The sequence below is a fragment of the Thunnus thynnus genome, chromosome 3 (assembly GCF_963924715.1).
Source record: "Thunnus thynnus chromosome 3, fThuThy2.1, whole genome shotgun sequence".
Lineage (NCBI taxonomy): Eukaryota > Metazoa > Chordata > Actinopteri > Scombriformes > Scombridae > Thunnus > Thunnus thynnus.
In genome coordinates, this window is record NC_089519.1 from 24329688 (window position 1) to 24345847 (window position 16160).

At 40.0% G+C, this 16160-nt stretch overlaps 1 protein-coding gene across 10 annotated transcripts in view; it reads right to left on the reverse strand.

The window, feature by feature from the left end:
• Positions 1-16160, reverse strand: part of inpp4b (inositol polyphosphate-4-phosphatase type II B) — a 263968-nt gene that overhangs the window by 32276 nt on the left and 215532 nt on the right. For all 10 annotated transcript variants that reach the window (XM_067584920.1, XM_067584918.1, XM_067584919.1 and 7 more), the window contains 3 exons: positions 15484-15588; positions 11607-11718; positions 1596-1779 (listed from right to left, as the gene is read on the reverse strand). In XM_067584920.1, the coding sequence (XP_067441021.1) occupies positions 1596-1779; positions 11607-11718; positions 15484-15588 (401 nt within the window). The remainder of the gene's footprint in view (positions 1-1595; positions 1780-11606; positions 11719-15483; positions 15589-16160) is intronic.

The window sequence follows — 16160 nt, forward strand, 5'->3', positions numbered from 1 at the left end:
AGACGCACTCAGACATGCATCCACCTTTCTGTTTATGTCTTTAAGATGGATATGAAATATCTGTCTGGCCGTAAGTGTGAGTATGGAGTGATTTTTCTTCAGTATGTGTAGCGTAATGTCTTGTTTTTTTCTTATCCAAATCTGTCACCTAAAGACAGAGGGTGTTGTATGTTCAAAAACTTAGGTGTAAAAATGATGATTTGCCGTTCGCCAGTGGTTGCCTGGTAACTGCTCCTGGCTAAGGAATAGCCTGGCACATAAGTCCCACATAAAGAAGCAAATTGTCATTTTTTTTAATCTTTGGTTTTTGTATGGATTAAACAAATGAGATAGAACTTAATAATTAGTGAGCTTTAAAAATACTGGTATGTGAATATTTCTCAAAATGTCAAATTATTCCTTTAAGACTTCGAGACAAATTTTTGATTTTGGGTACAAACATTTTTTTTAACTGGACTTGTGTGTGAGTATGTGTCTGCGTGTATATGAATACACATAGAAAGATGTTGAGATGGATAAATATTGATATGAAATGCTGTTCATGATTGGAGGCTTTGGGGCTTGAAGAAAGTGATGTGACTTGAGCATCAGCTTTTAAACCCACACAAGCCCACAGTTTCACTATTACACCAACCTCAACCACACACACTCACACCCACACTCACACCCACAGTCGTGTTTCCATCATTTCAGAAGACATTACATTGACATGACATTACATTCATTTCCTGGAGACTTACCCTAACCTTAAGCATAACCACTACTTGTCTAACCCCTAACCCTAACCTTAACATAACCCTAAACTTTAAACCCTAATGACTTATGTTAAGGGGACTTGCTTTTTGTGAGTGCCCACAACATGACTGTGTAAAACAGATTCATGTCCCCACAACACGGGGAATACTTGGTCCACACACACGCTCACAAACACAGCTTGAGATTTTAATCAGAGACCAGCCCTGCTTGTGCTGACCAGGCCAGGGGTTTACTTGGCCAATGTGTGCGTGTCTAATCAAGGATGAGAGGAAGCGGTGACAGAGCGAATGTACCAATTAAGCAGGCTGATTGGGCTCTATTCCACTGTGGCAAAAACAATCTCTCCCACAACAGATTGCAATCTGACAGCACCAGATGTAATTCATTAATTATACTGATAAAAACGCCTCAATTCCATAAACCTCCATGCTGCTATTCACTTTTGTTAGTTTGGCGTTTTTATGATGAGTTATGGATTTTTCCTGAGGTTGTCTGTTTAGTGTGCGTACAACTGTGTCAAAGCGTCTGATGGATTTCAAGTTCTAAAATAACTTTGAGAATTCATAAAATTTCACAGCCTTTGTTTGCAATGAAACTAACAAAGCAATTTACCAAGACTAGTTCCAAGTTACTCTTGTCTCACTCCTCTGAGTGTTATAGGCTTAGAAGCAGAACCCCTGAACGAATAATTAAGTTGTTCTTTCTGTCCTCTTCCTCTGGCATTACCTGACCATGTTTGGTGAGGAGGTGCTTTGTCTATTGCAGCAGCTTGAGGACAAGAAGAATAAAGGGATAGTCGAGATGGAAGTGAGGGTGGGTGGGAGGAGGGTTTGCCTCACCTTGTCAGAGAGGTTCTTGAGTGCATCCCTCAGTCCAGGGGAAGAGTGCTCCTGGGCAGCCTGGAGGAGCTGGTCCGCTAAGCTTGTGATGAGGGGCTGGAGGAGGCTCATGGTGCTGAGTACCTCCTGAGCTTTGGCTGTGTGCTCTGGGGAGTAGTAGATACACTGGTAGGCAGTGCTGAAGCTGTAGTGGAGGAAAAAATACATTAATTTTTGACATATAGCGCTGCAGTTTTATTTTCATGGACCGGATACGTCAGTTCTAAGGCTACATACAAAAGTGGCCAAAATCTGACTGGAAAAGATATGGTCCATAATTGCTTGCAATGAAAATGTAGCTGCACTGGACAGAAGCTCATCCCCTGTTTTTTTTTTAGATTAGAGCTACTGGTTTCTTAGTGTCACTGGCATTTGCCAAAACTAGAAGAGTCAACACTTAATAGTTGAAGTTTCACTGTAGCATGAACTGGTTGACCTGCTCCATCTGGCGGCCAAGATAAATGCTGACACACACACACACACAAAAACAAAATAAAAAAAATACCACACAAGAACAGGGTTTTGTTTTTTTCCTGCAAGGTATGATTGAATTGTAATGCTTTTCCAACCCTGTGCCACTATGTTTTGTGGTCATAACCATGTATAGCATCTCTAACAAGGACTTTTATTGTTGTGTAACATTTTAAAATACCATTTATACTGATAACAGCCCTGTGTTAAAACAATGGGGCAATGGTGTGGGAGTGTTTCTTCAGGTACCAATGAGACATTGACAGACAGACATTGACGATCCATGAAGTCCAGTTTGAGTAATTGATCCATGATTTTTAAAGCTTATCAGACACCTAAACACAGCACAGTGTTTTATGAAGCTAAAAAACAGAATTTTACAAATATGGAGTATTATCACACCAGCGATTATTTAATCTTTTGTTGCAACAATCACCAGGGAAACAGTAGAAATATGGCTTTCACGTTTTACGTTAAGTAATCTACCTTGTAAGTATTTTATTGGCCACTGCAACGCTTTGCTGAATGATGTCACATTGTGGCAAAAGTTGAGCCAGGTTCAACTTTTGACAATGATGCACCCTTTTGCTGGAGCTGTCTGCATTGGCACGCCCACTATTATGACAGACTGGTCCCACTCGAATGAATGAGAGGACTGACTTTTTCATGCAGGGCTAAAGTCAGTCTGAACGCTGCCTTACTGACTGAACACTTTAAATATTTATATGATTAGAACATGATTCCTTCTGACACATTTTGTTGTTGTGGAGCATGTGACGCAACACTCCTTGTAGCCTTGCACACTTAAAAGCTCTAAACTCTGCATAAAACTCCTAAATTTAAGCCACAGTGCACTGCTGTGAATAACAGTGAACAGTTAGTTGTATTTATCTTGCATCCCAGGTGAAAATCAATCACTGACTAGATAAATAAAATTAAATATGATGTGGCTCTGGATCTTGAGGAGGGGGACTGATATATACTGATATATACTGCAGAAGCAGTATTATACTCCTATTCTTATCTAACCACAGTAGAAACGTGTCACATAAACTCTTTTTACTTCTGCTCAGAAATCTGTTATACATTGATTATCTGATTATCATTTTACAATGTCAAATGGCTATTAATTGTGTTGAGGTCAAGTAATGACAAACAGCTGAATTACAAAGGATTTTATTGACGATAAACATTATGTTATGTCATACTCAATGTCTGAGTTCATTTTATTACGTGTTGCTACTTTTGCTGCCTTGAAAACGTACAGCAGCAACACTTTCCAGGTTTCCAGACTGAACTGTCAAATTGGACCTGCAGTCCAATGTCAACCCATTTTAGCTTTATGAATAATTAATCCTTTCTTCATTTCTACGGAGCTATTTAATCTCAGACAAAAACACCTTTTGTCAGTTCCTGGATTCAGGGCAAATCACTCCAATCAAACATTCTCCTCGGGTAAAGTTCCAGTGACTTTCAATGAGTTTCCACTGACTTCCTGCCATCAGATGTAGCGTGAAGCGAGGCAGTCATTTGCACCCCTCCCAGCTAGTTTAGAGTCAGCTCTGCAAGCCTCTATGTAGGCCAGACCCCAGAGCCAGATCCTAAGGCATAATTGACATAAGAGTGAGCGAGAGTGTATGAGAGAGGAAAAGGAGGGACACATACAAAGGGCTGGCATAATATGATATTCTTTGCAGTGCTCCTAATATTTTGCAGCAAGGGAAAGAAAGTGCTTCTTTAGAAGTCCCCCTGTGTGGAATATCAGTATCTGATGTATCAATAAGTGTGAAAATCTGAAGGCCTTAAGAAATTAGGTGTAGTAGGTACTAGCCACTAACTATGTCTTTGACTGGCTAACTTTAAAATCTTGGCCTTGTCATTACAGCTAATGAGCCCCCCAGAGAACTACCACCCACAAGCTCAAAGCTAATCAAAGGAATCACTAAGTGAGAAGGAGACACAGGGCAAACAGTGTGAAATACTGAACCACACAGAACACCACCATTTCTATTTGCAAACCTCTGTTATCCCCACTTTCATAGTCATACCTTCAAATGCTAAGATTTCAGCCACAAAGAAGTCCAAAATTGAATAATCTACTGCAACAAAGTAAAGTCTGTAAAACCCTTTCATCCCCTGTGAGCTTACATTCGTCTTACTACATTAGGCAGAACTCAAGAAAAAAAATCCTAGCGGACTGCAACAATAGAGATACTCCAGAAAAGAAGCAAAGGAGAAAGTTATTGGAAGAGGACAATTGCCTCAGCGACTGAGATTCAATAGCAGCCCTGTTGACTCATAAGTACAAATCCAATCCCATTAGGGGGGCCTATGCAGGCAATAATGAATGTTGAGACCTGCCACCTGATGCTAGAGGACAGAATTGATCCCACTCTAAGGCTGGATAAGGCAAGGAACTTTAATTGCCTCATCAGCATTGCTGTCAGTCCAAACGGGTCTACCAAGACGGCAAACCACGAAAAGGTAATACAGCATAAATCTGTGAATGCAAACTTGATGAAAGGCCAAAGGGGAGGCTGCACACGAGGAACTGATTGTCACTTCAAGACTTGGGCATGTTTCTCAGCCCTGTTGTAATTTGGAAGTGGTATGTGCCAAGTTTTTAAGACATGGTGCCAATAAAACAGGGGGTGGGCACAAAGATTGCACAATATAATCGATTCCAACAGCCCTGCAATAAATACTCCTTTTCTAAAGCTTATATCTGTTTTGTTGAGAGAGATGGTGACTGAACCCTCCGGTAATGACTGAGGCCATAGTTTGTGATGCTGTTGGACTGAATGATAAATTAACAAATAAATACAGGAGAAGAAAATCCTCCCACCCATCTAGGTCTTAGGTTGGCAGGACTTAGCCTCAAGCTGACTCACAGCAGACCTGAACTCATAAAAGGCCTCCCTCTGCCTAAATCCTTTGCTTTTGTTTAAAGGAGCTCCAAGAAGAACTTATTTACTGTTTGTTTGTAAGGAGTCCTATTTCTTGTTGAAATCTGGATGCATTACTTCTAAGTTAAACATTATGTTCTTATCACTTGCCATTTAGTTACACCATTTTAAATGTTTGGTATCTATTGTTTTCATTTGCCTTGTAGCGCTAAATTATCTGTAACAATCACAAAGACAAAAAAACCCTTGGAAAATAAAATAAAAGGTTGAATGGATCTTTGTATGTTTTCACATTCTCCAAATTAAATGGCAAAGCATGTCGTTTGTAAATGCCCTTTAGAACAACACACAGAGGCCTTTTCTGATCTGATGCAGTCATCAGAACGACAACATAATTTATCTGTGCTTTCCAAAACCCAAAAATGTGTTTTATGATGTGAAAATGCTATGGTGAATGTTACAATAATAACCACGTGGTTAAGGTTAAGGAACGACTGTGGTCATGATTAAAAGAAACCAATTTTAAATGAAAACAAGAAACAAACTGCGGCATCCCGTGTTTAAGTCCGACATTTTGTTAACCATCCACCCCAAACTCCTTGCTCTGCGGACTTTGTCACACTATAATAACGTCACCTGATCTCCTTTGCACCAGTCATAATTACTACGGCTACTATAGGGTTTCGTTTGCTGTTAGAGGCTCCTTATACTGGCAACTGAGGCAGTACTGGGAACAAGTTTTGCTTTTATTGTTTACAATCGTTGTATACAGTATACAAATGTTTACCAATATTCATAATGTGAATGGGAGCCATTTGTCCACTGATTATGTACACTTTACAGTCTGCATGCTACCCATGAATATTTATGTATATGACAACAGACCAAAGAGGCTCATCAGTTTACATTCACATACATGTGGAGCATAACAACTGAACTGGTTTTCCCCTTTTCCCCCCTCAATGGACCACACAAACATATCAGACTATTAGATTGTCTTTTAAGTGTTTTAACCATATACACATGATACACAAGCTCAATTTCTCTGCACCACGGTGTGAAGTGAAGATCAGTGAAACTCAGATTTCTTGCATGTTAGTAAACACCTACATGTATGCAGATTTTCAGTCTCATGAGTAGGACTTCCTAATGTGCCCACACATTTTATTTCAGTTGGCTATCTCAAATTACAGCTATAGTAGATCAAAGAGGCTTATTTCTGCAAACTCCATTACACAGCACATACAAAATTATATATTAGGACTCATTATCTCAGTTAATAGTGACCAGCAAAACCACATCCAAGCACACCCACCTGCCTGCTCGGAGAAAGTCAAGAGTGCACTGCACATGGTGTATCCATGTTTTGTGATATTGTCACTTAAATTAGTGTAGATCTTATGGATGTCTCTAAAATCACATATCCATGTATCTATGTTTTGCTTGTCTGTTTCATTATCATTCAAACTTCTTACCAGCAGACTTTATCTAACTGCACAGGGAAAACAGTTATTCTCCAATTGTGGCACCAATTCCAGGAAAGCAGACAAAAGTTTAATATTTGATTTTTACCAGCATCTCTTATCCTGAACAGCTTGCATGTATCGAGACCTCCTCTTTTAGCTCATTAACTCCCTATAAAGCCTTCTGAAGGTTGCAGGTTTGTTTTCCATTCTGAAGTCTCTAATTCGAGTGACGCACTTTGTCAAACTTCAATTATGTGTGCCAGATCTACACAGCAGCCCAGTTTATGAAGCACAAATAAACAGCAGTTGAAGACTGATATCCTCCAGACACATGCAGTAAAAGTTAACCTGTGGCTGTGATGAACAGCATGATGGGGTAGAGCAGAATCATGACTGGTCATATAACTTTACTGGTTAAATGTAAGTTTGGTGTGACAGGAAAAAAGAACTTCTTATTAAAACTCCACAATTATTTGTGAATTACATCTTGCGTCATTACGATCACACAGCCATGTAAAAGCCTGCAGAGATAACTGTTTCATTTCCTGACTGGCAGTAGTTACATTATTGGTGCATATAAACAACTTGAATGCGGCCATTGGGATTCCAAATAAAATTGTGCATCATTACACACAGTCAACAGGGTGACTACCAGATTTTCAATATGTTCAGAAACTACATTTGAATTAAAAAAAAAAAAAAAACAAAGAAAAAAAAAAAAAAGACATCATCCTGCATTAGAGGTACATTTGGACTGGTGTACATTTGCAACATTTCATTCCACTTCCTGTGAGAGAATATTAGTTTCCTCTTGGGTCAAGCCCCTCCCGACTCCATTACATGACATCAGTGCGTCATTGTGGGGAGAGCAATGCCTTTAGAAAAGATTGCTGCCAGACCCCAACACACACTGATAATGTATGATAATATATTCTTCTTAATCCCACATCATTTCCATGTGTGCACTGTGTGCACAAGCACCTCTAACCATGAAAATACCGAAGGTGTGCTGCCACTCCCTTTTTACAATATGCATGCTACACTGGACTGCCCTTTACACCTGCACTGTGAAATTATCACGTTTCATGTCAGATTTCAGGTTTCAAATAGTTGCAAAACACTGGATTTCCAGGAAAAAGCAGCCATCCATATGCTTAAACGTTGCTTAAGTGGGGGATCACATCATCAGGTAAACTAGGAGACTCCAGACTACTAACGGATTTTACTAATACTAGTGGTGTGTCCAGGACAAACTTCCTCCTTGGTTTTACTAAATGATCAATAGGAATTGGTTATAACAGTACTGAGGGGGAGAAAACCACCGGGCCCAGCGGCCTAATTAAGCCGGCATCTCCGGCGCATGGCTAATTAATAATGGAGAGAAAAATTAATGAAGAGCTTGTGGCCTGCTGCTGACAGCCAGCAGGAGTAAAATGCAGCTACGTCAGCACAGAGCCCTGCAGCACTCCAGGTGACTGCCAAAGCCTCCTTCGTCATTTAGACAGCACACTCTTATCATAGTTCTTACACCAGGCCATTCCCGCATGGCCACAGTTAAAAAGTATAGTCTACTATAGATACATGCTGATCTCAAACCAGATTCTTTTAACTGCCAATCTCCATCTGTTGTTGAATCTTCCATTGGGCACTAATCTCACATCAATTCTAAGGATAAAAGCCAAGCTTTTCCTCAGTGATTCAGACACAAGTTAGAAATGCTGATCTGAGACCAGATAAGCCTCAAGGCTACTGCCAGCGTCCCTCTCCATCACCCACAGAACCTGGACCAGGCTGACTCCAGAGCAGGCAAAGTATTAACAAGCTGCTGTCCATCGGCATGCTACTGCCAATGTCGTGTCTCTCAGACACACAGTAATCCTGGGAGGAAGTTATTTTGTTGGACAACATGCTGCTAGTCACATTAAATCTGAACATCGGTCCCAAGAGACTCTATTAAGTGTGTGCGATGTAGTTTCAACTACTCTCTGCGTCCCAGAAATGTGTCATTTGGCAGTTCTGCTTGACCAGGAGGCCTGGCAAAATGACAGTGCTTCCTTCCTCTCTGTGACAGAATTCAAAGACACATGTAGAGAGGAACTCTGCTGCACAGCTTCTGCACTAACTTAAGTACAACTGACCCTACAAAACACGGTCTGCCTACCATTCTACTGGAAATGTAAACTGTATGCAGGTCAAAAACATATCTCCTGCTCCAATACATGTGCAACAAAGACACACACAGACACTTGCACACTATCAGTCCAGGTAGGAAAAAATTGGCAATGTTCAGGGCACATAAAACCTGTCTCCAAAAAAAGAGTGTTGAATCATTATGCAGATTAGCTGAATAATTCAAAAGAGGCTGTTAATGAAAGATTAGACCACCTCAGCAAATCCACAGCTATGTCTATAGGGTTCAATTAAAAACGGATAAAAATCCAGTGACTTTTAAAACAGCCATTTAACTGGGACTGCATGCATTAATGAAAGATAAATGCTCTTGCCCTGTGTGTACATGTACAGGGCTTCTGGAGGAATACTAAGTGTAGCTATTGATTAAACTCTTTCCTGGCCTGTCCTGAGAGACAAACCACATTGCATACTCTGGTCATTGCCAAGTTTGGCCAATGCAGGTTTTTAATGGATCTGGAAAGAACCCCCCCTCTCTCCTAGTGTCCAGGGAACAAAGACGAATAGCTCTTTTATTGCCCTCCTGGTAACACCTCTGTGCTTTTCCTTTTTTCCCTTCCTCAATCCTTTTCCATCGTCTCTTTGATGAATTAATATCACATTGAACAGCCAAGTCTCACATCTCGCCGATTGTTCCCTTTTTAATCAAATGTGATTACAAAAGGCTGGCTCTGAAAGGCGAGGCGACATACTTGGAGAAGTATAACGAGAGTGTGTGTGTGTTTGTGTGCACACGCACACATGTATCACTGCTTAAATAAGCTTGACTTGCTGTGCAATTAGAGGAGCAGTGTGTAGGATTTAGTGGCATCTAGTGGTGAGGTTGCAGATTACAACAACCTGAATAGCCCCCTACTCCCCCTCCCCTTCAAAGCATGTAGGGAAACCTACGGTGGTCGCGAAAAATGCGAAAGGCCCTCTCTAGAGCCAGTGTTTGGTTTGTCCATTCTGAGCAACTGTAGAAACATGGCGGTCTTCGTAGAAGAGGACCTGCTCCTTATGCAGATATAAAGGGCTCATTCTAAGGTAAAGAAAACACAGCTATTCTCATTTTCAGGTGATTTATACACTAGATGCCACTAAATTCTACACACTGCGCCTTTAAGTGATTCAGCTGGACTACAGTATTTCACATTCGCACACAACAAAAAAACCTCATCAGGTCCTTCTAGGCTAAATATTTGGTCAGGCATTTAGTGTATGCAAAACAAAAGCAAATTAAACAATGAAATAATGAATGTCCTTCAATGGTAAACACACACCTCTGTTACAATGGCCACTTCGAATATTCTCTGAAATCACAGAGAAACAGCATTTATTCCCATTTCTGACGTTGACTGACAAATGACTGCATTTCAGGTCAAACATGGATAAGGCTCAGTGCAGGCCGTAGTAAGTTAGCCAGGCGGAAAATTGGAAAATTTAAGCTACAGTGAGTCATTAGCTAAGTCAAATATGAAACAAAAAGCTCTGTCTCCCAGGAGAATTCTTTCTGAAGTCTAATCTCTCATTCAAAGAAAATGATTTCACTTCAGTGGATTCTCGAAAATATGCCAACCTTATCATAGTTCATGCTAGCAGATAAAACTGACCATCTTCAGCAAATTCACTTGTGCATTTTGGCGTAAAGAAGTTCTTTCTTTCTTTCTTTTTTTATCAGCACAGACCCCAAACTATTTTCCTGCATCAACTTATCCACTTTATACCCTCACCTCACCCCTCTCCATCTTGCCTCTCTTCCCCTCTTTCTTGAGCTGCAAACTCTGTAACTAATTGGATCTGGCATGGTCTGTAATGACTTTGCACTCTATGGGGAGCTTTGGGAAAAATCACCCTTCATTTCTTCTGGCATCACTCAAGTGACCACATACTGAATTCCAGTGACAGATACTGCTGATCTCAGGTACGAGGAAGTTATATGGATACAGTATGTTGCCCCAGGGTGCACCTGCGCATGGTGTTCTGTGTGTGTGTTTACGTTTATCTTTGTATCTTTGTGTGTATAATACAATCATAGTGGTATGGTCTCATTTCATTCGGTCAGCCTCGAGTGTTTGTGGAGCTAGCAGTGTCGGTCAGTAAGGGAAACACACAAAGCATATTTTTCCCATCAAGCAATCAAGCAGAGAGCTGGTACACAGCCACAGACTGAACTCAATCTAACAGAAAAACTCAATCTGAGAGACTCCCTGTTTGTCAGTGAGAACAAATCATAAAATATCTTTAGTTTGAGAACTGGTCTGAGCAGCGCCAGTACATAACTCAGTCTTCTTTTCTTTGAACAATATGATTTTTTAGGTTTAGGATTACATATGAAATATTTAGGAGTGATCACAACTTTGATTATTGTTGGCTAGTTTGGGAGTCATTTTTAATGGATTGCTGTTTAAGTACACTACATGCATCTCATAATTTCTGTTGTTACACTGTTATCACCATTCATCACGTCAGCTGAGACATTTCCCAATTTTTCACAGAAAGTTGATCTGACCATTTGGTTTTGAATTAAACTGCATTGTAAGAATGAGCTCCAGCTTGCAGCTGGGAGGTTTTAACAAAATGTGTGGCTCTTCAGTGAGAAGTTACAACTTCAGGAGAAGGAAAAAAAAAGCTTGCCAGGAAAAAGAACCAATACAGAGGAACTTCTGACTCAACAAACCTTTTCCATCATGCCTGTTGCCTCCAGTCAAATTGAGCTGTCAGAAGCAGTGGAGCTCCAGTCTAAATTCAGCACAGCCTGGCTGTAAGTAACTGTATGGGGCTGGGAAAATCAAGTCCATAGTTCCAGGGACAAAATTTTCTGTCACTATCAATTATTCCCAAGTTAAATTATTTTGTCAATACAAGCCTGTTACCATCTCAGCATGTGTTCTGTATTAAATCATTCATGTTCTTCTCTGCCTCCATATTGTAAGTGTTTGCTAAGTGTTTTTTCCTACCTTTTTTTCTCTGCTTCATATCTGCTAAGGAGACGCTGCAGACCACCACTACACTTGAAGCCCTGGAAGTGGGCAGCAGGAGCACCGACAGTGACAATGTCATAGAATGCATCTGTAAAAAGAGGAAATAAGAGTTGATAGGATTTTACAATGCTGAGCTGTATCATTCAGCACCAGGGAAACATCAACACTGGAAGACCTTGAGGTGAAAAAAGGGAATTCAAGAAAATTGATTATACCCTTCATAGTGTGTTTCCCTAATTAAAATACACTTAAATGAATTTGGTATTTTGCAAAAATATCCTCTACAGCAATTCCTCCAACAAGTGTTATATAAACAGTTAATGACACCTGGCAGGAGGAATGATTCAGTATTTATGAATATGCCATGCAGATGTTCCAGACACATTTAAATGCAAAAGTTACACGGTGGGGGTTTCCACCAACATACAGAGATGGCATGATGTAATAAATACACACATGCACAAACTATTTTCACCCACAGATACTTCATATGCATGTACACAAAGTGGCATGACACTATTCTGCACTCTGTTAGTGCATTTTCTTTGAGGCATAGATAGATATTTGAGAATGATTTATATTGTGTCCGTATCACGCTATTGCTATTCCTCCCTCTCCAGCTATCGTTTGGTCTCAGCGTAGCGTTGGTCCCATGTTGAACCAGAAGGACGGCCAATGTCACAGCGCCTCATTCCAATTTGCACACTGCCGTCAAAAGTAAATAAACACTTCACAGACGGCTAGGCGGGCACAGAGGTGCTTAGAACAGGCCTTGTTTTGAATGAGTAATGGATGAGGCTGACAATTAAATCAGAAAAACAGGGAGGAGGGAAAGGGGGTGCAAGGGGGATTATGGGGGTGAATATTTTGGTGTGGTTTAGTGCCAGGTCAGTTAATGAACACCCCTGGGAAAGCAACAGTGCAAAGCTTCTACCACAGGAAACACTGCTTGAAAAATTGTTGAAAATAGAAATTAATGACACAATACAGCTCCAAGTGTTGCCACAGAGATGTGAATGACAGTGTGGCCAACAGACTCCCGTCCCCTAACAACACCACAATAGACCAATAGTGGTTTGATGTGGGGGCTTTGCTTCAACCCACTGCTTCTTCCATTAATTATCCCTGTGCCTGTCCGCAACACTTTTGGCCCCTGGAGTTTTCAGATGTCCAAGTTCCCTTAATTGGTTCTCCCACAGCAGAAGTAAACTGAAATACAATGGCGGGTTTCAGAACATCAAGCACAATGACCAATTTGAGCTTGATTTGCCTGCTCTTCCTCTCACACAGTCCTTTCCCAATAAACCAACAGCAGAACAAGCTGTTTAAGTACTGAGTGGACAGTTGGTTTCTAAAAGAGGAAATTGATTGTGGCAGTCGAGATGAGTGGTTATAATTTAAACTTAAACCACTGCACAATCCTGTTAAACAATGACAAAACATCCTTTTACTTGACCCAAATGAATGCTGAACAATGATTTCTGTTCATTTTTGCCAAGTTGAGCTTTTTAAGCTGGAAATATTTTTCAGTTGTCATTTTGGAGACTGAAGACAGCCATTCTCAGCAAAACAAAATGAAGACTGTCTTGGGTTCAAAGTAGTTTTTCAGTTTTTTCTTTTCTTATTAGATGAACAATACACAAAATGATGATAAATGGTTTAGCATTGTTCAGTGAATTGCATAGCTTAACTCAAGGAAATGCATCACTTCAGAAAATCAAATGGAACAATAGAGCATTTAACTACTGTTGGAAACTGAAACTCAGCTCCAATGTTTCCTTTACCTGATTGATTGCAATAATTTATTCCATGTGTTGTTTTTACTTTTTAAATAGAACAAAATGTGCAACTTTATTGCAATCCACTATCAAACAAGACTACTGTAAGGTTAATGCAGTAAATGAATTAAGACTAGAAAATACAGTAGCCTCATATTCAGAATAAATGGGAATTTTGTTACAACCTTCTTGTAAGCTGTTTACTGTGGGGGGAGGCTTTGATTTTTGCCTACAGGTGCCGGTGTCCTCTGCAGACCTGCCAGGAGGTGAGAAGGCATGCAGGGTTTTTTCTCTCTCAAGCTCTCTTTTTTTCATTTGTTACACAACTAATCATTTCACTTTTATTGTTTACAACCAAGTGCAACACTATGAATGCCTTCCAGGAGAGACTGTCTAAAAATTTGCACTGCTATCCCCATATTTAAACTCTCTATGAACGCTGGCTTTTCTTGCCACCTTCAGAACAACTATAAACACTTTTTCCTTCCGACGTGGTCAGATGACATGTCATATAAACAAGTTCTGTTCTAGCACAACTCACCCGAACCAGTCACTGTCAGACGGTCACTGATGTTTATGACATGTAGTAAAGGTCCCTGGCCAGAATAAACCCAGGAAACAAATTCCTTGGATACACTGATACATAAAAGATGATATGGATAGATGTTTGTGTACATTGATACAGTATATACATTTAGTTCATGGATAAAACTGTGGGTTTTGTTGACAGTCTATGGTTTGGATCTTACACCCGGTGAAACCGTCATTCATCATGCTGGGCTGAGCAGCCATCCATTAGGGGAGCTTTCTTTTTATAGATGACTACTGTACCATGATATATAGTATACACAGTATCTATATATGTATATATATCATGGATGATTGCTCAGTATGATGAATGGCTCATGTTAAATCTCATCTTGAATGATTTTCTACACACAGCATGTATCTGGTGATGATGTCTCTTTTCATGATACCATACACATTTAACTGACTTTTATGTAGGAAGATGCACCACATGTTTAAGATACTAATAAGAAATAAGGGGAGAAGCCCTATAGGCTAAAAGTGCATTCAGTGAAACATTCAATAGACTGAGGTTGATATAATTTTTAAAGATTTACTTTATTTGCGTTATACAGATCATAACTTGACTATGCTGTTTATATGCTCTTTGGAATCACTGCTTTTTTATATTTTGTAGATTTCTTTATTAACATCATGAAGCCGAGTGTGTATAACTTCAGGTACTCTGGGACCTACTGTATATGGAGTTTACACACTCAGACACATCAGTTGAAGCACCACAGTCTGGAACTGAGTCAAGGTATGAATTGGGCCCACAGAGGGTAATTATCACAGTGTCTATCAATCTATTGACAAACACCTTTAAGGCTTGCTCTATCTTGATTTCCCCCCTTTTCCTGCCTTAGACAGAACAAGACAGTGGCAGGGTTGTATGATGTCTTGATTTAACTTATTTAATTTGTCATCCCTGATGTCTTCACTGAAGTAACTACAGTTTATGTCAACGTTTGTCTGTCTTCAACTTCCCATCAATCATCTAGTGTATAGTTGAAATGGAGCCCACTCATAGATAGCCAGGCAGCAGTTAGTCACCTTAATACACAGAGACAGTTCCAGGGCAATAACAGCCCCTGCCAGCTAGAGAGCAGTGGTGGAGGTGACAGCCTAGTCTTTCTCTACGAAAAAACGCAAAGGGCCTAATTAGCGATTTATCTATCTTTCGCAGGCCAAGTTAATTCTCACCTTTCAGCTTTGGTGATGACCTAGAACTACACTGTCTGAGCCCTCTGAGCATCTCTGACAGATGGAGGAGTGAGGCATAGAAAGACAACAGCAGGTGAAAACCACAGCAGCTTCAGCTTATATAAATCAAATGAAACTGCCTTCCCACAGTGCCTGCTCGTTTTATTCAGAAGTTGCACTGTACATTACAAGTGGACCAATGATTCAGGTCAAATAGCGCTTTTCTCTACTTAACAAACTTGTTTTTGAGTAGGTCTGGAAACACTTTCAAGTGTAATAATAAGTCTTAGATTGTAGCGTAATACCTGTTTTTCTGGGGCACGTCACCCTCATCCTCTGGGTGTGCAGGTTTATTGGGATGAACTCCAGAGATTTCTGGGCTTTGCAGCAGCTTGGCTTGAATGAACGACCTGAAGAAACAGAAACACAGGTATATGTCATATTGTCATAAAACATAACTGTGTTGGTGGAGATTTTCAAGACAAGTACATTCCTATGATAGCCTCTTGTTTTAGAAAAAAACTCTTACCATCTGCTATAACTACACTGTGATCTCTTCAACATGCCTTCTTTATATTGCTTTTCTCTTTATTACTTTGTTTATGTGCTTATTTAGTGAGGTAATGACAGACGAAGAGATTAGCAAATGTTAGGTAATGAATTGGATTGATGTTCAAATGTTCTCTTTGATTTTCCAATGAAAAGAAAACCCTTGTGCTACTAAATGACTTGACACCCATCTAATGAACAACTGACTGGCAAAAGGGAATACATAGCTCCGATTTAAAGTCCATTTAAGTTAGAGGTTGTAGAAGTAGCTCCAGTGCAGATTTAATTACAAATTGTACATGTGTGGAGTTTTTCACAACTTGATTGCCACAGTATTCCAATTAAAATGGTGGCAAAGAAGGTATGAAACTGGATTATTATTTTCATTCTTCTCCAGTGAATGGTCGGTTAATAAGTATGCCTTTAGAATATT